This window comes from Poromitra crassiceps (assembly GCF_964638095.1).
Source record: "Poromitra crassiceps genome assembly, chromosome: 6".
NCBI classification, from domain to species: Eukaryota; Metazoa; Chordata; class Actinopteri; order Beryciformes; family Melamphaidae; genus Poromitra; species Poromitra crassiceps.
The window spans coordinates 17,174,820-17,196,243 of NC_139627.1; the positions used below are offsets into that span (position 1 = coordinate 17,174,820).

Sequence of the window (21,424 nt, forward strand, 5' to 3'; positions counted from 1 at the left end):
TTTGCTGTTGTTGTATCCTATACCATAGAATGTATAGGATTAGTATGGTTCTTCATAATTGTTCTCCCCAGTTCCACAAACTGATGGAAAGCACAGGGAGAGTGAAAAAGGTGACAGATACCAAGGCAGACACAAACTACTCAGAAATCAGTCACTTAAGTGCCCTATTTCAACATCAAAAGGTGACTGTGACCTGAAGGTGACTATTTACATGCCTGAGAATAAAGCAACAGACCACGAGCTGAAAGTGCATAAGCAAAACTGTATTGTGAAGACAGCAAGCACCAGTTCATTCATTAATTTATGAAACATGGACATTTTACAGCAACATATTTACAATTATATTTGGTCACATAAAAGTGAGAAACACACAGAAGTTGCAATAGGGTGAGCGGTTAATGACGAGGTCCACAGTCACATCACAGTGGTCAGTTCATCTTGGATGTAGTGTTAAGAAGTACTGTGGTAGCATAGTGGTATAAGGAAGATGGCATTAAGATATTTAGGGTTAAGTAAGGCACTTAGGATATTTTACCTACACTACAAAGTACAAAATGTCTAATCTACTGTATGAAATGGTTGAACAAAGGCAGTAGAAAGTATTAAAACACACATAACTGCTGACAAAGTGATTTCAGTAATGCCATTATCAAACCTGTAGGACAGGGCACACGTTTACCCATTCAGATACTTGTCAAACTGTTATCACAAAAAACAAACAAATAATGTGCAATCACAAACAATCAAAGTCTTTACAGCAGTTGGATAACTCGGTTGGGATGGGGACATTAGAGGTGTTTCTGTCAGGTGTGAAGCTTCTGCAGGCATATGAAACAAACCTGAAGACCTGAAGCACAGGTATATAGGTAGGCAGGCGGTAAACATTAATTAACAAACATTTGCAACCCATTTCATTTTGTTTAGGAAACAGACTGTCTTTTGTATCGTTCTCCCCATTCTTAAGTCCAGCAATATCTCCCACTAGGAATGCACGATATCGGCACATCATCGATATCGGCCGATAAAGGCTTTAAAATGAAATGTCGATTTGCCATCGGCCTGAAAGGAACATTTCTGCCGATATGACGGGCCGATAAAATGACACTTTATGCCCAAATGCTCCATGCTTCACTAAAAATGCTTGATTATGAAACTTGTGAAATAGGTCAAATTGGCCGTGGTTGTGTCAGGATTCTCAGGGAGAGCATCATCCAATCCTGTTTAAGTAGGATTCATCTTACAATTTTGTTTGAAAGAAACATTTTACATTAAAAAAATAAAAAATAAAAACTAACAAACAAAAAAAGGCATGTTTTATATAACCTAAGTTATAAGTTTTCTTATTTTGCCCAGTGAATGTGTACATTTCTAAAAGCATTGGATTTATGTCTGCATCTGCCAGTGGGCCATCACAATAAAGAGTAGACATAATAATGTGTTAATTCCACTACTGGAGAGACTCGATGTTCTCTGAAATTAGGTGGAGAACGAATGTGCGCCTATATCGGTATCTGCAATCAGCCAAAAGAGTTGGAAAATATCGGCATATCTGATATCGGCAAAATGATCCAATATTGTGCATCCCTAATCTCCCACTGATTACATTAAACATTCACGTGGGATCCCAGTGTTATTTATGAAATGAAGTAGTAAGCCTCAGCTACAATTACAGTCACAGTGTCATACATTATATAGTGCGTCCTTTGCATATTCAGACCAATTTAAGTATAAAAGTAAACCATTTCTCCCCCTTTGGTTGCATTTGTGGGCATGCACACACGCATAAATACACGCACCCATACAAACCTGCTGACAGTTGCTTATAGATAGCTGCGGTACAGATGTGATCAACAAAGCAGTTGGAAAGATCAGTGCCAATACAAAGTTTCATGAACTGTATGCTGAGTTCCAGTCCATTGACTCCCACTGTGTTCTGCGGTCTGCACGTTAGCCCACCTCAATGTCATTTTCACCACACCGCTAACTGTCACACAAACAGTTTTGCGTTGGTTTCAGCGGTGTCCCAAGGCGGAGAAGCCGTAGTAGCTTAGCTGTAGCCGTCGTTCCACTCCATGACTTTATCATATTCGTGGATCTTCTGTTTGATGTGCGAGAGTTTGTTCTTCAGGTACTCACAGCGCTCCTTCTTCTCAAGGAAAGTGGGATCCTAGGAGGGTAAAGTAGAAGCAGAGATACATCCATTGGCTGCATTATGTTTGAAGAAGTAACGAATACATTCAGCTATAAAAACACACACACACACACACACACACACACGGTCTAGCGAGCCTTAGCTAAAAACACACATCCCCTTTTCTGTCTAGTGAGCTTTAGCTATAGAGATTGACAGCCTCTGACTGCAGCTACTGTTCTACTTACTCTCTAGAAACGCACACAGCAGAGAAGCCACTTCGATGGAAATAAAATAAATAAAAAAAACAAAAAAAAAACTGTACTGATGTTTAATGTATGCTTGTTGACTGTATGCTTTGGAATGAATGAATCCGAAAAAAAAGAAAGAAAAGAAAACGCACACAGCAGAGAAGCTTGTAGCTTAAAGAGCATGGTGCAGGTTAAAAAGAAAATCTGAATTGACATTTTGGGCTCATGATTACAGTGAAAACACTCCAAAAAGACAAAGACCCCCCCCCCCCCCCCCACAGGCCCCCAGGGTATAAATATGGAGGAAAAGGTGGCATTTTATAAATGGGCGTGTGACATAACAGGAGTGACATCACAAGAGGAGAATGTTCTGCTGGGGCTGACACAGGGATGCAAAGTCATGGAGAGTGAAAAAAGGTGACAGATACCAGGGCAGACATAAAACCACTCAGAAATCCTCATATTTTGGGCTGAAAAATGTGACTGTCACCTAAAGGTGACTATTTTGCATCCCTGTGACATCACAAAAGGTAGTTCCATTAAATGGACCAGTGCCCCCTGCTGGTTACAAAAAATAGTCTAAACGCAGCTATGTGTGATTGAAAAAAAGTTTTTTCCCCCCAAATCCCATTGCTATATACCCCTTCCACATATTAATGCAATGTGGTCTCCAACCTGCACCATGCCCTTTAAACCAGGGCTGTCAAACTCATTTAACTTCACGGGCCACATGCGACCCAATTTGGTCTCAAGTGGGCCGGACAAAGAAAATCAATAATATTAACTTATAAATGACAAAAGCTGCACATTTTCTTTTAATGGATAGAATTAGGCCTACAGGTACATTTAACACATTGACTGCCAGCCGTTTTTTTCTTGCTGTAGGTAGCTTCTGCCAAGCCGTTTTTTGAGGATTGTGGCTCATTTTACAAGAGCCGAGGATTCTTTTCTGCTTGGAGTTTGTGAACATACAATATCTCAAAAGTACTAATAGAATGTGTACTTTCTCTGTCTAAAAGAGTTAGTTTGTAGAGTTAGTAGTTATGTAAGCATTAGCAGTTGAATACAGCATGGTTTTAGCGTCAGAAAAAATATTCAGAGATAAACGGCTTTTTGTGAAATTCGATAGAACAGTCACTTTAACCATTCATTTTTGTCTCTCTCTCTCTCTCTCTCTCTCTCCCTTCCTCTCGCTCTCCCTCCCTCTCTCTCTCTCTCTCTCTCTCCCTCCCTCTCGCTCTCCCTCCCTCTCTCTCTCTCTCCCTCCCTCTCGGGAGGGAGACGCACTAGGTTTAATCCTAGTGAGAGGGGGAGAGGGAGAGAGAGAGAGAGAGAGAGAGAGGGAGGGAGGGAGAGAGAGAGCGAGAGAGAGAGAGAGAGGGAGAGAGCGAGAGGGAGAGTTGCTTCAACTCCTCCCTCCGTGGGCGTTCTTCTTGGCTGCAGCGGCCGTCACAAGCTTGTCACCAGTCTCAGTGCTTTGCTGCTGTCCTGTGCCTGTGGCTGCGCGGCCGCTGTTTGAGGAAGTCGGCATGGACTCGCTCGCTTCTTGGAGTTTTGGTTGAGAGAAGCTTTTGCGATTCTGGTCATATTTATGCTGCGTGTTTCAAAGTGTGTTCCACCTGTAATCTATTATGTAAATTTGCAATCCCGCATCGCCAGCAATCAGCGCGAAAACGAAAGCGTTTTCCCCCATCCATTTTCATGAGAATGGCTGGGGTGAGAATGGCGTGACAAGTTAAAAAAATGCTTGCCTTCCTCTAGTCAGGAGAGCACTGTTGCCACTTAGTGGGTCGGTGGAATGGGTTGTAAACGTTCGGTGGCTCCAATAATTATATAAGAGATGTAAAAGGGTTAGATGCACATCCCACGGTCAAAAAAAACAAAAACATTTTTTTGACGACTCAACTCGTCGTTGGCAGTGAACAGCTGGATTGTGTTTGACGACTCAACTCGTTCTTGGCAATTAACGTGTTAAGAATGGTTTCACATAGGTTTATCTCAGCTACCATGGTACCATCAAATAAATGATCAAATCTTCGGTATAGAACTGTGCATTATTTACAATTGACGGCAACTGTGCAATTCTCTGTAGTCAAGGGTAAATGAAAATATTTGACCATTTAGTGATGAATACGGAAAACATGAATAGGCAACTTAATATTTAACTTGCACCTGAAACCTGGTACCTCTTAGCCTCCACTTTACAAGTGCATCTCATTGGATTGAAGGGCTTCAGTGCCATTTTTACAGTTTGCAAAGTCCTCCTGTGGGCCGGGTTGGACCCTTTGGGCGGTCCGGTTTTGGTTTTGGTTGTTTGACACCGCTGGCTTCAACTAACATGAGCTGATAAGAGAAAGCCACTGCTGCACACACAATATTAAAACAATCAACACACAACACAATGGACTCACATTTTTCTTCCTGTGGTACTCCTGAAGGATTTTGTTGATGCGATCGTACTCCTAGAAAAGAGAGTAGTTGAGTCATTAAAGACTAGAAAAGAGAGTAGTTGAGTCATTAAAGACTAGAAAAGAGAGTAGTTGGGTCATTAAAGACTAGAAAAGAGAGTAGTTGAGTCATTAAAGACTAGAAAAGAGAGTAGTTGGGTCATTAAAGACTAGAAAAGAGAGTAGTTGGGTCATTAAAGACTAGAAAAGAGAGTAGTTGGGTCATTAAAGACTCAAATAGGACACAAAAAAAATCCCTCTCACAAATATCAAAGTGCAGGACTGATGCCATAAAGCACTGTATGGGACAGGGAAGGAATTGGAGGGTGGAGGGGAGGTCCAGTAGGAACAGGACACACAGACAGGGGGCGACATTTCAGGACGGGGGAAATGAAGCAGAGCGACACGGACACAACAAAGAAGACTGATGCAACATTCATGAGACGCAGGTTGGCTCTGTCCTGTACGGTTCCTCAACACATGAAACCAGGTGACTCTGATGTCATCTCTTCAGTAGGGCCCGAATTGTGAGTTATTAGGGAAAAGTGTAGAAATGGTTGAACATTTGTTATTTTTGAATGAATTAAAATTCCATTAGGAAAACATGGTGAGACACAATTCAATAATATCATGGCAAGGTGTGTTCGCCCTGTACAAGTCAGTTGTAGAAGACAATCCTTGATTTATTTGCTTTTTTTAAGTGGTGCAGCTGCTTCTATAAGTGACACGTGTGTTTGTCCGTCCGTATTGGCCGAGGGATGTGGGCGAGATGTCAGGTATGTGCACGACATCTGCAGCCTAGGCCCCTCCTCCCCCAGCTCCCCGGTCGACACAGGCGTAGAGAGAGGGGGGAGAGAGAGGGGGGGGAGAGAGCGTCTCGTCTCGAGGTCGACAGCGCTTCAAAGCCGGTGAAACACGCACGCAGTTTAAGAAACGTCTGGACATGAATGGAGAATTCACTTCCTCATCGGCGAGACTTTGGCACGCTATGGAGAGTGCGGCTCGAAACACGATGTGCGCGTGCACGCACAGTGCCAGAGAGGAGGGGGGGGGGGGGGGGGGAGTGGAGGTGAAGGGTCAGACCTGCAAACCTGCACCGCTTACTTCAACACCTGGGTGTGATTTTTGTCCTACTATTTTCACAGTTTCTACTGTTTAGTGTCATCACTACTCGATATATTATAATCTAGAACTAGACTCTATATTCTAGACGTAGACCACCCAGATATTTTCCAGACAGTACAGCTCTGCCAAAACAATCACTTGCAAAATACGAGCAGTTAAATCCAATAACAATGTTTTAAACCGCTATCAGATACAAAAAATCTGCAGTTGCAAAGACACTAAAATATCAACATAACATCAATTATATTCTATGCCTCCTTCACATTTAGGTATTAATAATAGCAGGCATTTAAGTGTACAAAGTGTACATATAAAATGTGGCTTCTGAGAGAGAGGGAGAGAGAGAGAGAGAGAGAGAGAGAGAGAGAGAGAGAGAGAAGTAAAATCGATCCCATAGCACCTTGATGTACATTTTACACCTAAAGGAAATCAGCCAGTTGCCAACATGTACAGTATACCAGCTGAGGAAAAAAAGTGAGCATTATTTTGGGAAGCGACAGATATATGGAAGTAACCAATCACCATCTGGCTGGCAGGGTTCTGGGGCAGGCTGTGCATCATGGAGTCCATCTCGTCAAACTTCTTCAGAGTAGCCTGCACCTCCGAGTGCAGCTCTTTGTACTCAGCATACTGGTCATTGAACACGGCCCGGTACTGGTCCCGCTCATCATCAGACCGGATGGTTGGATACTTACTGCAGGATGGAGATAGAGAATTATACTTCCTTAAAAGGATGGCTTTACCGGTAATCAACCCACTTAATATAAAGCACATGGACAGCCTTTATCTTCTCTCTCTGTTTACCTCACAGAGAAAAATGCTCCTGCTCCCGTCTGCGGAAACTCGCCTGGGCCAGCTGCAAGTCATTAAGGCTTGTTAAGGCTCTCAATGGGATTCTCCGTGGATGTGCCCATACTTAACAAAATAAAAATAAACAATAACAGCCGCCCTTGGAGCGGATTCCACGTCTGCAGAGGCCTATACCACGAAGCAAGATTAGTGGGTGTGCCGTGCTACGACGCTAGTTCACTTACCGAGATAGATTTCCATGGTAACTTATGCTTCACAGCTAACCTGGTCCAGAGCAGGTTAAGTTGCAAGGATAAAGCGCAAATTATGCTCGAGCGAGGGGGTCGCCGCAGCTGGGCGTCCTATCGGCGCAGCTCGGCGTAGGGGGCGTGCAGCTCCTCGAAAATGTGACTCTGCGCCGTCTAGCGCCGTCAACTCCTTGTTGTGAGGAATGAGGAAATGCCATTTCCTCATTTAACAGTGCTTGTCCCTCATCTAGCAAAGTATTCTGTAGGCTCACCGGTATGAGTTTTGAAATCGAGGGACAATAAAATTTCCCCCCACCGACATGATTGAAAGTTCTTGGTAAACGACACGATAATGTTTTGAACGAGTTACGTTCGAGTATGCATAGTCTCGCTGTCGCCGCTCGGGCTGCGCAAAACCATGCTGGGCACTTAAGATTAAACCTTAAAAGGCACCGCCCACGAACCAATGAACTTCCTGGAAAATCAGCAGTTTGGAAATGGCCAACCCTTTTCTGAAAGAAAATGCCCATTGCCCATCGAAGAAGGCGCACGGATAGTGAGGGGGGCTCTCAGGAGAGAAAGAGTCTTTCGCGACCGACAAGACCCATTTAATCATACAGGAGACTATTTATACGAGCGGTATCGCTTCTCCAGTGAGGGATTAAGATATGTGTGATTTGCTGCAGCCGTACCTTGCAAATGTGACCCGCCGTAGCCATGCCCTAACTGTGCCCCAGATGGTCTATACGTACAGTATACGTATAGTGACGGGGATGCTGAAAACCTCAGCAAAAATACTATCTGCAGGACGATTCATAAAGTCGCCCGTGTACTAAGCTACTGCCCGGATTTGTGTCATACACGTAGCAGAATACTGTATAAGCAACACATTAATTTAATGGGAATCACCCGCGTCAAAGCACACGTCTCCAAAGCGCACCGTGTGCGCAGCGGAGATGCCTGAACTTCGGTGGCGAAATCAAGCAAGCTGAATAACGGCGTGCTAGTCAAACACAGGAGCACGTTCAGTGAGAGGCTGATCCCACCTAGATGCAATACGGAGAGGCACAGGAAATCATTCCTGCCTGTGGCCATTGGACTCTTTAACGCCTCTCTCAGTCTCCCTGAGACTGAGCCAGCCGATAGGTTAACTGTGCCTGGCTGAGCCACATGTAATGTAATGGGCAAGCCGACTTAATATACTGTAAGTCCAGTGTGCAATAACTGCAATTTGACACGTAATGTACATCACTTACTCTACTTTATGTTTGCTTACTTTATCGCATGTTACTACTGTTTATTTTATGCTATGTTGTGTTCTGAGTGCGAGCTGCTGTAACCTGTCCCAATTTCCCCCCGGGGATCATTAAAGTCTTTCTGATTCTGATTCTGATAAGTTGTGCATTTAGACAATCTGCATGAATTTTTTTTTTGCCAGCCCTCCTTTCTGTGATTATTATGTGCAGCAGTGTTGCCTTTTGTTTTTATTACATCTTTGAATTCTTCATATTTCCTTAAGATTATAGTTTGTTCCTCCAGTGCGAAGTATACATTTTTATTTTCTCCCAAGCACGTTTGACCCTGCCGAAATATCACTAAATCACCTGCGTAAAAAGGTTACCATAAATGTCTCCAAAGCGCACTACGGTGCTCTGTGGAGCTGCTATTTATATACCGGTACGCTATTTTTATCAATGAAAACTACGCCCGCACCGTGTTGATTCAGAGCCTATCTATTCTATCTATGATCTAAATAGGCCTACGGATTTTGCAAATTTAGACTGAGATTACACTTCTACTCGCAAAAAAGATATGCAGGTTTTATAGAGTATAAGCTGCTGTAAACTCATGTAGGCAGAAACGGCAGCAGAAATCAAATGACTGATGTGAATAAAAGCGGTAACTTTAGACAGTCCTTCAGTAACAGACTCATATCCAACGCAGACTTTGATTCCGACATACAGTGAAGCTCCGCTAATTAATACACTTTCAATGAATGAGGAAATAGGCGTGTCTGACGCTGTAAAATCCGGAGCTGTCCATATTGCATTGTGATTGGCTAGTTGTTACAAACCACGCCTCTTTCGTGGGCACGAGCTCCTGTTCACGAGCATTTTCATGTGCACGAGCTCAGAGCTGGATAGGGAAACCCTAAATTGACAGACCCAGCTGATAACCACCGTTGTGGTACGGTTTAGCTTGATCTGGTTGATCTGGTTAAGCCAAACCAGATCAAGGGACAGATCCAGGATCTGGTTATCCTCCATTCATGGTATGGGCCGCTGCAGAACTTGCGCAGCCCCGTCGGACGCGTTGTGACGTAAAACGCGTCAGAACGGAGCGCTTTGCCAGAGGAGGAAATGGGGAGATCTCTGTGAGGAAAAGACAGAGAGAGGTAAACACTGCGCATGTGCTTATATTACCGAGACTATTAATGATACAAAGTGGGTTGATTACGGTAAAGCCATCCTTTAAGATGCGATTCCTTTACGCTACAGCACTAAGAAGTAAGGTTGTACTAGGTTTAATTCATTTGCAATGCTAGATATGGTTGCCTTTACCATTACTAAAGTAATACAGTAACATATAATATTAGGAGTTTGGCGGTAACACACTCACGCACACCACGTGACACTCTGACACAGTAACTAGCTATTTCATCATCCATTAAGTGTAATTGCTCTTTTTATACGCTTTTGTACAGTTATGTTTACAGACTCTCTCCATCTCCCTACACTCGTATTTTGAGTGTAATTAATTTGCCAGAAAAGAGATGAAACGCATGATAAACAAAGTTAAAGATTAATTTGACTGATAGCATAATAATAATAACAATAACAAGTATAATAATAATAATATTATTATTATATTTATTTATTTCAAATTTTCTATTATATCGTGAACATATCATTACCGTGAATTCTTTTGGCCACGATAATCGTGTAGTGAAAAGCTCATATCGTGACAGACCTAGACATATACTGTATGTATATCATGATGGCAAAGGACTGGGCTATAATTACTTTGTTAGAAAACATAAGTCTCTAAAGACTGCAAAAAGAAAAAGAAAAGAAAACATTCAATTCTCATCGCAAGCCTCGGCTTATCCAATGGGGGTGGATTTGCATGCGTGTGATTAATTTGCCTGTGTTGAGTTTAAGGAAGTGTAAGTACTGTGTTGAGTTTAAGGAAGTGTAAGTACTGTGTTGAGTTTAAGGAAGTGTAAGTACTGTGTTGAGTTTAAGGAAGTGTAAGTACTGTGTTGAGTTTAAGGAAGTGTAAGTACTGTGTTGTAGTCGAGATACTGTAAACCCCCCTAATGGCTCATTTCCACCACATTTTACAGCCCTGCACAGCTCGTCACCACTCGGCTCTACTTGTTTCGACCCGATGGACGTTTTGCTTCCACCCATTGTCCACCGCTGCTCGATCTATCCCCGCCCACCCCCGCCCACACCTGGTCGTCATAGCGACCGCATATCTGCCCTCCGCCCATAACCGAAGTAGGCTATAACATCTAACGTTAAAATTAAATCCATACACAGAACTTTTAAACTGTTTATGAAATACTGGTGCCTCTAATGACCTACAGTGTACATGGGCAAATGTGACAATCGGCCAGGAGAATGGATATCACTTTTGTTGTTAGTCAAACTCACATGCATGCGCTGCGCGAGGGACGGGGGTTGCGCTACGGGGTGAAGTGAAGCATCAAGCCTCTACCCCGGCGGCCTCTCACCAGGCAAGACCGCGGCTTCACCAAAGCCCCGCCTGCGGCCTAGCGGAGCCGACGCTGCACACAATTAAGGGCTTCCTGAGGAGCAGATTTTTTCTCTCTCAAAACAATTGAAAACCACCGTCATGTTAAAGCTGGGTAAGGATATCGATTTTATTTCACCAGCAACACAAAAGACTGATGGAAATAACATAACAGAAGAAGGTAAGCCCCACTGAACTGGTATGCACATTGACAGTCAGTAGATAGAGTAAACACGATTCTGCCTGACCAATCAGTCGTCTGCAGTGTTTTCACGTCACCGTATGAACCCGGGTTCACAGAGCTAGAACCTCAGCAGAGCAGGGACCAAGAGCAGCACGACTCAACCCCGACTCAACCCGGGCTGTCCACGTTTTTGATCGGTGGAATGAGACAAAAAAGCGAGACGAGCTGGGCGCGGCCGCGTTGATACCAGCGGTGGAAACGGGCCATAAGAGGGATATTTGTGGCTGTGACTTACAACTGATCATTCAGCCCACTTTGTAGAAAATACGGAGATATATTGTGTATCGCCATTTAGCCCTTTACTTATCAGGAGGAGCGCTTTTAATTCAGCTCATACCACCTGAATACAGCGTCCTTTTACAGACCAACAGTCTGGGATCACAATTATACCTTCAAGCCACAAAAAGGTCATCCAAGAAGCACTGACATTTCAAACTCACCCCCCGTCACCGGACAGTCTTACAGTCAATCGCGCTGGGGTTTTGAAAGTCAGCGAGGCTGATAAAAACATTTTTAATTATTTCTCATAAACTGGTCGACTTAATCTTACTATATTGAGCTAAATTATATCGGGTTTGTGTGGAGTTTGGGAACTCACGACCTCTAGTTCAAGTGACATCGCTAGGTCAGCACTAACCCCGCATAACCTGGCTCTCTCTCTCACGACACTTCAGGGAAGAGGTGACCACGTGACCTGCTAGTACCGATTCTTACAATTGGCGGAGCCTGCGGTGCCATCTCTCTAATATTAACGATCTCTTGGTTAGTCTGTAGATCTGAGCAGCACTCACGCTATGTAGTCCGGCATGATGACAGGCTTTGGGATGTATCCTGATGGAATGCCTCCCTGTAAAACCTTGGGAGGTCCTGCCTTGGGGGCAGCCTGGATAGGAACCACCGTGGAGCCTTGGACCGGCTCTGGAGCTTTGGGAACAGGAGCTGGAGTCAACTGCAGAGGCAGACAGCAGACAAGAGAGCAACTCGTCAAGTCGGAGGAAATGTGGTGACTGAGCTAAATTGATTAAATAGACAGATGTCACCAAGCTCAACCTGGGTATGTTATAAACTGCTGTATTGCTTTTAATGTGATGGTGAACGTACTTTGGGTTCTTCTGTAGCTTCCTGGACATGACATAACCCCCAAAATCAGTGGTTCTCCCTCTCTCTCTACTGCCATTATATGAACAGGTCTCAAACATCTAACTTTTTTCCATTTTTAAGTACTTTGATTGAACAAGTGCAACACTGATATTCTTCCTGTCAGATTTTAGGCAAAAATATGACTTGGGCTTCAGTCAGGACAAGATTATAATATTATAATGTTTGACCAAAAATAAACCATTCAAAGATAAAAAATATATATAAAGGTGTTACACTTACTGGTTTAAGAACATAAATAAAGCAATTAACTTAAAAACATTTCAGTAGAATGAGTTTTTTTTATGCCATATGATGGCAGTGAACAGAGAGAGAAAAAGAAAAAAAATCTCCAATCATCTCTACTGGAGCAACAGATAAGAGAGAATCACCGTTGTATCATGTCCAGGAAGCTACACAACCCAAGGTACTACCAAAGTTCACCATCATTTCAAGCATAGAGTCTTACATGACAGAATGCTTACCAAGGATTGAGCACCTCGCATCTCTGAAGGCTGCATCTGTGCAAATGGGAAAAAACAAAACCTTTAATATACAGTAGTATAGACGGTTTTCACCAGAGCGCAACCCCACAGCACTTCCTTTTTCTCAGCATTCGGCAAACTGCAGAAATATTCACTCGACATCGTTACTTTTGTTTTCGCCGCTCAGCTGTATAGACCAGACTGTTTTCACGGAATGGTCAGTCCTGCACTTGAATGTTTTTTTTTCTCTTTTATGTCCATAGCAAACACTGCAACAGGAAGTGAGCGGGGGTTCAATTTAGAATGTATTTGTTGTCAAGTTAAAACCGTCTATATAATCACAATACACTGTGTGTGTGTGTGTGTGTGTGTGTGTGTGTGTGTGTGTGTGTGTGTGTGTGTGTGTGTGTGTGTGTGTGTGTGTGTGTGTGTGTGTGTGTGTGTGTGTGTGTGTGTATATATATATATATATATATATATATATATATATAAACAAAAAATATATCATATAAACATGTGCTGTAAACATAAGACTGAGATCTTACCTCCTGGCCGTACTTCTCCCGATATCTGCGTGCAGCTTCATGTCTCCACAGCTTCAGACACACCATGGCTCCTATCAGATACACCACCAAGGTGACAAACAGGAAGATGATGGCAGCAGTCTGGCCGGCCTCAGTGCGGCAGAAGGCCCCGTTGATGCCGTTGTTGAACACGGGTAAGGAGCAGAGGCCGCCGCGGGTCGTGTCTCGGACATACACGATCCCTGGTAAAGAGCAGAAATAAAAGGCTGTGATACAAGATAACATGTGGTCGTTTGACTTTCCACGACTTGAGGTTAACTCGTGATGTCCTACCTGCTGCCATGTATAGCACTGCCAGAGCCAGGTTCATGGTAAACTCAGTCAGAGGCCACCAGGAGGAGTCCAGCAGGATGGTGCGGTAGTACATGGTCATCCCCAGCACTAGCAGGATCACAGTCACCACCCAGGCAAGCCCCGCCACCACCAGAACAAACGGAGTCTTCGGACCTGAGTAGTAGGACGCGCCATTGCCGTACATCCCCCCACCGTATGCCCCATAGCCTCCCCCGGGAGAGGAGTATCCAAACATGTTGAACCACTCGTTGTCCTTGTGGACGTACGCGCAGACGCAGGCGAATACTGCTGCGCCCAGTAGTAGCTCCACGCAGCCCAGAATCCTCAGCAGCCCCGCCCAGGACTTCATGTAGGCGTAGCGCAGGTGGTACTCCTCCACTCGCTCACTATAGGTCAAACCCGTGTAGTGGGTGCGCCCTGAAATGGACTCATGGGGCTCCCGTACTTCCAGGAGCTCTTTGCGGGAGTTGTAGCTGCTCCCCGACCCCCCATAGGGATCGCGGTGGGAGCCCAGAGCAGAGGGGGACTGGGGAGGAGAGCAACGCACCCCCTCACTGGTGCTGTTGTTGTTGTTACACGAGGAGGCAGGCATGGGCCAAGGCTTGGTGCTGCTCCGGCCGCTGTTTCGGAAGAAGTTCTTCCAGGAGTCGGGGACGAAGCGGTGGACCGGTTTGATGTCGAGGGCGGGGTCGTCGGGGGACTCCGGGTCCGCGTTGTCCTCGCTGCCACTGGGGTCGAACTCGGGTCCCACGGGCGGGTGGTCCGGCAGAGGAGGGGGAGGCAGGGGATCTGCGCTGCGGGCGAGGTCGCCTGCTCTCTGCTCTCTCAGCGGCTGCAGGTCGTAGGAGTCTTCTCTGGGTAAGGAGCCGTGGGGAACCTGGTCATAGTGGGGCGCCTGGCGGACACGCTCAGTGCCTCCGTTAAAGCCTCCTCCATATGACATGAGGATGATGATGGTCCCTAAGAGCAGCACACAGCACACAAACACACACACACACACACACATGCAAAATATTACCATTTAGATGAGAAAGCAGTTTTCTCTTGTTCCTCATAATAACAGGATTATACAATGCGAGTTGCTAGATTATGTATTAAAGATTTGATGCACTACAGCATATTATTATTAGGGCTGGGGATCAATTACAATACCAGTACCAATACCAACAATTAGAGTGCGGCACTTAATTCGATACATTTTGGTGGCATCTTAGCACGCTGACTGGCCAGCTGTGTCACATACACACCACACTAACTCGACCGCACCACCACGGACTGTATAGGTTCAGGTTGTAGCTGCTGCAGTAGTGGGCCAATCACACGTTGCATGAAATCTAAGAACGCTTGCGGTGATTGGCTGTGAGCAACACCATACAAATAGTATTTATTGTTTCTAGATCTGTGTACAAAGAGAATTGAATATATAGGTATTGTTTAACTGGAGAAGTTTCAATGCGACTTGGTATTGTGTTATTTTGGTCTATACCTCAAAGGTATTGCGTACCGATATTATGAACAGCCCTAATTATCATCAGACATCATTAAGGGAAGATGGCAGAGAACAACTAACCAGAAAAGAGGAAGAAGAGATCACATAGAATCCTATTGGTCCAGTTCAAATGAGATCAGCATCATTATTCATGCAACGTTGCTTTACTCCAAAACCAAGGGGGAGATACCACCTTAACGCTAATCCCAGTACCAGAAGTCACCAGAGAAACTACGCTCAGCCAGAGCCCTGGGAAATCAAGATGTTATCCAACTGAAGCACCCTCCATGCAAGCCTAGTCAAGAACACATTTTTGTGCCAGCAGCAGCACAACCAAATAAGCACAAGTCCCCTTCTCGTTGTAATAATAATCAATGATGTGCTGTATTGGTGGTTGCAGATGGCACAAAAATACATCCGTGATCAAATCAACCACCCCGTAAGAGAGACCACTTGTTTTAATGGATATGATCTTGAGAGGTAATAGTTTAACATTTTAAAAAAAATAAACATACTGTGCTTGAATACCTCTTTCACACGCAGTCACTCAACACGACTTACATTGGCTTGCGGGTCAGAATGCAAACCTTGTATGAACTCACACAGTGTGCCGAGGATTCACCTGTAAAGACAAACAAGGCTGCTGTTGGCTCATGTATCATTAGCTAGATAGCTGCAGTGTGGATCTGATCACATCAGTGTGATCACTCACCGTGACACGCCAGCTCCGGAGAGTCAACAGCTAGAGAATAGCCCCTGGGCTAAGATATATCTTATGTATGTGCGCTTTTCACACTGCATATATTATGCTAACTTAGCATATATGCAGTCTGAAAAGCGCACATACATCTGATTTTCTCAAATAAAGCAGTCAGTGGGCTCCGAGGGCTTGTGATTCTGTGCTTTACTACAAGTTGGAAATATGAAGAGCTTGACAATAGCATACATTCTTTAGGTAAGCTCAGCTGTAATAGCATCAGGTTACGAGACTGGCGCCTACTCATGTTATGAGGAAAAGCTGTTACTTTGCAAGTCAGGTTAGGGCAAGTGCAGCTCGGTCTATGAAGCATGATATTTAAACAAAAAGACGGAAATATGCATGGTTCAGTCAGTGCTTGTGGTAAGGATGTGAATGCAGTGGCACTGCTCAGGAAGGCCTGACTGGTCCAACTTCAAACTGGACAGGAGGCAGCAAAACACTCTAGCTTGACATGTTCGTGTTTTTCTGAATGCATCAACAGCTTCGACTTTCTCAAATATAACGCTAACGTTAGTCATGGAGGACTTGACTGGATTTACTCGTTGTTTACGATAACAACGGCCCCCCTAGCCTAGTATGGGTAAACTTTACTCGCTGTTCGAGTATAAAGTTGCGACAGTTACAGCTGACTTTTCGGCACAAAGTTTAGATCTCAAACGAAATAATTACCAGCCAATATCGTGCTAAATGCATGGATACCTGCCTGGCTTATTTGACATAAATATGGCTTGTAGTTCGCCTACCTTATTGTCTTCCCTTCGCTGCCGCCGTGTGTCTTCTTTTCTCCATTTCAGTAACCTCGCGTCACCAGGCTCTTCTCGGCGAGAAAGAGCCTGGCTCCCGCCCACAATTGATTTTGTCACCCTACTGGTTCCCGCCTAGAGCCCGCCCTAGACCGGATGGCAGCGTTTCTAGCTCGTCAACTTTCACGTTAACTTGACAATTTGACCCAAGTATCAGAATCCTCTTTCACCGTTTTGACCGGTGTGTCAGGCGGTGGTGGCGGAGATGCCATATTGCATAAACGTTTTGTTTTATGTAACGCTAGCTTTGTTTTGATCAGACTCTAGTTTAGGTAACATCACCGCGTCAAGCTAACGGCAACAAAGACGTTGTTAGGCGCATTGCCATCCGGTGTTAATTCTGGGTCCGGGGTTTACGCCCCCATGACAAAAAGCGGGGTGGAAGGTGCCCAGACTACCATTTCAGTAACGTTAGACAACAGCCACAGGTTTCCCACAGACCTGACCACGTGACCTGCCCATCCCCGTGACGTCACTCAAACAGGCAGCAGTCTACCTGGTAGCCAGAGACTTTTCTGTTTGCCCAGCAGTTACCTGGGTGCGGAAATCATCTCAAATCTAGTAGGAAGTGATACTGTCTGTGACTAATGTACACACACACACACACACACACACACACACACACACACACACACACACACACACACACACACACACACACACACACACACACACACACACACACACACACACAAACACACGCACGCACGCACGCACGCACGCACGCACACACACACACACACACACACACACACACACACACACACACACACACACACACACACACACACACACACACACACACACACACACACTACACTACACTTCACCCCCATCAGCTGGCATGCTGTAATTGGGGTAATCCCTAGAATCAGCTGCTTCTACTAACTAGACTGCTACTACTTATATTATTATTATTATTATTAATAATAATAATGAGAACAACAACATGACTAGAAGTGCCTTTTTTGTTTAGCTTGTATGTATATACACCCCCCCCCCCTCATGTGTGAGTACATTGAGAGCAACGTAAACCGGAGTCAAATTTCTTGTATGTCTATACTTGGCCAATAAAGATGAGTCTGATTCTGATGATATCAAAGCATAAAAAAGAGCCCTAATTGAGGATACAGGCTTTAAATGTAATCATCTGTCCATCTAAACTGCTGCTATGTATGAATTCAGATTGGCTCTATGTTATTGTGTGATGATGATGACCTCACACTCGTGCTTGGTGCACAGAGGAATGTAACACAGTGTGGGAGACAAAGCCATTCCCCAAGGCCGCAGCGGTGTTTTGGTTTTACATGAAGTCACCTGCTGACTCAACGTATCATCTGTCCCTTTACAGACAGAAGAAACGGGACATGTGAGGACAGGATGTATAGCTACATATTTAATACATCTCCATCATTATGCTCAGGCCACGCTCCAAATAGATTTAGGCTACAGCTTTATCAATCAGCAGTTTGCTCACACCAGATCAATATACATTATGAATATTTATTACATAAAATGTATGAATCAACTGTGAACAAGGATGTATTGTGCAACAAAGTCACAACTCACCAACACAAATTCCTGTATCACAGTGTTAGTCCTCCTGGCTATACAACGCATTCATCTTGACCTATTTGTATAAAGCCCAGTTTAGACCAAAGATGCAAGCTGGATTTCTGGTTGGTGACGCCATCAGCTGGCTGGAGTCGAGATGAGACGGGCCAGTTTACACCACTGCAACTTTTCCCTGCAACGTTTTGTCTCGTTGCAAATCTTTGTTGGAAACTGGGCTTAAGTAATGTCCTTTATATTCAGTAGTGTAGTGCATATAGCTGCTGTGTAACACAGGAATCGCCTGCTAACAAAGCATTACATTATTAATGGCAGAAGGCGAGTCAGTATTGAAAATGGAGAAGTCCAGGCCACTGACCTCCATGACTGCTACAGACTAGCCCATTTCACAGGATGAAGACCTTATTGGATTCCCCAACACTTGAAGCCCTCCACACACCAAGTTTCAGATTTGATAGTGATAGACCTAATAAAGTGGCTACTGAGTGTAAACCTCACACATGACATCACCATTACGCGCTAATTACAGGACTGTGTCTCTAAGTAAAGCCATGGCATGATACACATTCTGGAAATGCTTAATGTATGTTGATAGATAGGAGACAAGTAGTAGTCAGAGTCATGAGTTCATCATTACTTTATCAAGAGTTCAATCAATTCTGTCCCCCGAGTAAAGTCACACAAAGTTCTTTATAGTAATGATGAAAAGCATGAGAGGATGTCAATCAGAGTAGTCTCCCACCATTGGTGCATTTGAAGAATGTAGAAGAGATGGAGCCCATTCCCATTTCTTATTTATATCCCTTTTTGAGTGCCCCTCGCTTTGCCCCTTGCCCTTTAAAATGGAGCCACAAGGGGTAGTGGTTGAAAACAATTGCCTAGGAAATGGGACACCACTATAGTCTGGCTTGATAGAATAGTCTGGAGTGACTATAGTGGGTACTAGATGGCACTGTAGTTGCAACAGATCATGTGAGCTCCCGCTGGGCCCCTGAAGCAAAAGGCAACTGCTCCATCAAACAGGGATCGGATGGAGACAGCCACTCACATGAGGCTTCTTCACCAGTGTCAGTGCCACAGCTGCTGTGAGACTGCTGGAGTCACTGTCAGGGAGGCAATGTGACAACATAACACTCACTCTGCCCCGGTCTACCTGCAGACACTCACTCTACCCAGGCCTACCCCCCCCCCCCCCATCCCCAATTGGCCATGAATTAGTTGTTAGACACACACACACACACACACACACACACACACACACACACACACACACACACACACACACACACACACACACACACACACACACACACACACACACACACACACACACACACACACACACACACACACACACACACACACACACACACACACACACACACACACACACACACAAAAGTGGGGTAACAAACTATGCCTGTCTGGTAAACAAATGTGCATGGCTGGTACAATTTAAAACGACCAGCCACGTTAGCTGGCAACAGGCTCATCAACGCTTTCCCTTATATGCTAGGTTTCACTTCAACATCAACCTAGCCTTGTTTTTATTTATTTTTTGTGGAGTTCATTCAGTTCAGTTTGAATCCAGTAGATGGCGGTAATGCAACACTTAGGATGCCAACCGCCATTACACAGTAAACAACAAAAGAAGAAGTTGTACAGTTGTTTAGCAGTAGCTAGTGTGGCAGTAGCGTATTATTTCCCGGTACTTCAGAAGTTTATTTACAAACATATTAGCACAAATATATAAACTGGAACCGGGGCTCCGTTTAACTCTGAGGGAAGAAGAATCTCCTCTCTTATGGGACTCAGGTGAATGGTTTAGCTGTGAAGCTAACGTTAGCTTAGCTGTGAAGCTAAAGTTAGCTTAGCTGTGAAGCTATTGGAGCTTTGAATGATAACGTTTGTCAGTATAGTTCCAGTCACTGAAAATGAAAATATCTCAAGTCCAGAAGCTGCACAGAGAAGCCTTGCCTCCAGACATGCAGCAGCTGTTGGTCATTAAAAAAGATGTCCCCCCTGAGCAGCAGGAGTGGTGCTCCAGTCTGGACCAGGAGGACCCAGAGCACCCACACAATGAAGAGGAACAGGAGGAACTCTGGACCAGGCAGGAGGGACAGCATCTTCAAGGGCTGGAGCAGGCCCATATCACCCAGTTCACATTCACTGCTGTTCCAGTGAAGAGTGAAGATGAAGAGAAACCTCAGTCCTCACAGCTTCATCAAAGCCAAACTGAGGAGAACAGAGAGACAGAGCCTCTAGCCAGCAGTTCAACTGAACAGATGAAAACAGAAGCTGGTAGAGAGGACTGTGGAGTATCAGAACCAGCCAAGAACTTATATCCAGCTAGTAGTTTACAACCAACTAGTGATGACAAGACTTCAGACTCTTCTGAACCTGAGGACAGCGACGATAAATGGATGGAAACGAGTGAACCTCAGTCAGGTTTAGATTCACAGAGAAACAGTGAAGTTCTTGAGAAGAAACATTTGAGTTGCTCAGTTTGTAGTAAACATTTTGGTCAGAAAGCAATGTTGAAAAGACACATGATAGTACACACAGGAGAAAAACAATTTCTTTGCTCATTCTGTGGTAAAGGTTTTGGTCAAAAAGGAGACTTGAACAAACACATGATAATCCACACAGGAGAGAAACAATTTATTTGCTCATTCTGTGGTAAAGGTTTTGGTTATAAAGACAACTTGAAGAAACACATGATAATCCACACAGGAGAGAAACAATTCATTTGTTCAGTCTGTGGTAAATGTTTTGGTCGTAATGGATCCTTGAAGACACACATGATATGCCACACAGGAGACAAACAGTTTATTTGCTTAGTTTGTGGTAAAGGTTTTGCTCTTAAAGGAGACTTGAACAAACACATGGCAGTCCACACAGGAGAGAAACGATTTATTTGCTCATTCTGTGATAAAGGTTTTGGTTATAAAGACAGCTTGAAGACACACATGATAGTCCACACAGGTGAGACACAATTTAAGTGCTCAGTCTGTGGTAAATGTTTTGCTCGTAAACGAAGCTTGAACGGACACATGATAGTTCACACAGGAGACAAACAATTTATTTGTTCAGTCTGTGGTAAAGGTTGTGTTCGTAAAGGAGACTTGAAGAAACACATGATAGTCCACACAGGTGAGGGACAATGTAAGTGCTCAGTCTGTGGTAAAGGTCTTGGTCGTAAAGATGACTTGAAGATACACATGCTAATCCACACAGGAGATAAACGATTTAATTGCTCAGTCTGTGGTAAATGTTTTGGTCATAAAGGACACTTGAACAGACACA

General features: G+C 44.3%; 1 protein-coding gene across 3 annotated transcripts; it reads right to left on the reverse strand.

Moving 5' to 3' along the window:
* Window positions 1–292: 292 nt before the first annotated feature.
* marveld2a (MARVEL domain containing 2a) lies at window positions 293–16,537 on the reverse strand. Of its 3 annotated transcripts, none has more exons than XM_083639289.1 (9): window positions 16,487–16,537; window positions 15,545–15,605; window positions 13,474–14,454; window positions 13,162–13,382; window positions 12,617–12,652; window positions 11,786–11,943; window positions 6,477–6,648; window positions 4,794–4,844; window positions 293–2,167 (listed from the first exon to the last, which is right to left on the reverse strand). In XM_083639289.1, exons 3-9 carry the CDS (start codon window positions 14,435–14,437, stop codon window positions 2,048–2,050), a joined length of 1,722 nt encoding a protein of 573 aa, XP_083495415.1. In that variant the 5' UTR covers window positions 14,438–14,454; window positions 15,545–15,605; window positions 16,487–16,537; the 3' UTR covers window positions 293–2,047. The 3 variants fall into 3 exon arrangements, with proteins under 3 accessions (XP_083495415.1, XP_083495416.1, XP_083495417.1); XM_083639290.1 differs by having other exon boundaries at window positions 15,512–15,605; window positions 16,487–16,510; XM_083639291.1 differs by lacking the exon at window positions 16,487–16,537 and having other exon boundaries at window positions 15,499–15,586.
* Window positions 16,538–21,424: the final 4,887 nt, after the last annotated feature.

What these genes read in the sequence shown, in the direction of transcription:
- marveld2a (XM_083639289.1), bottom strand. Translation starts at nt 14,437, where the DNA reads ATGTCATATGGAGGAGGCTTTAACGGAGGCACTGAGCGTGTCCGCCAG. An exon ending in GGGAGAAGTACGGCCAGGAG is followed by an intron (nt 12,653 to 13,161) that starts GTAAGATCTCAG and finishes CCATTTGCACAG; the next exon opens with ATGCAGCCTTCAGAGATGCG. An exon ending in AGTACCACAGGAAGAAAAAT is followed by an intron (nt 2,168 to 4,793) that starts GTGAGTCCATTG and finishes TTACCCTCCTAG; the next exon opens with GATCCCACTTTCCTTGAGAA.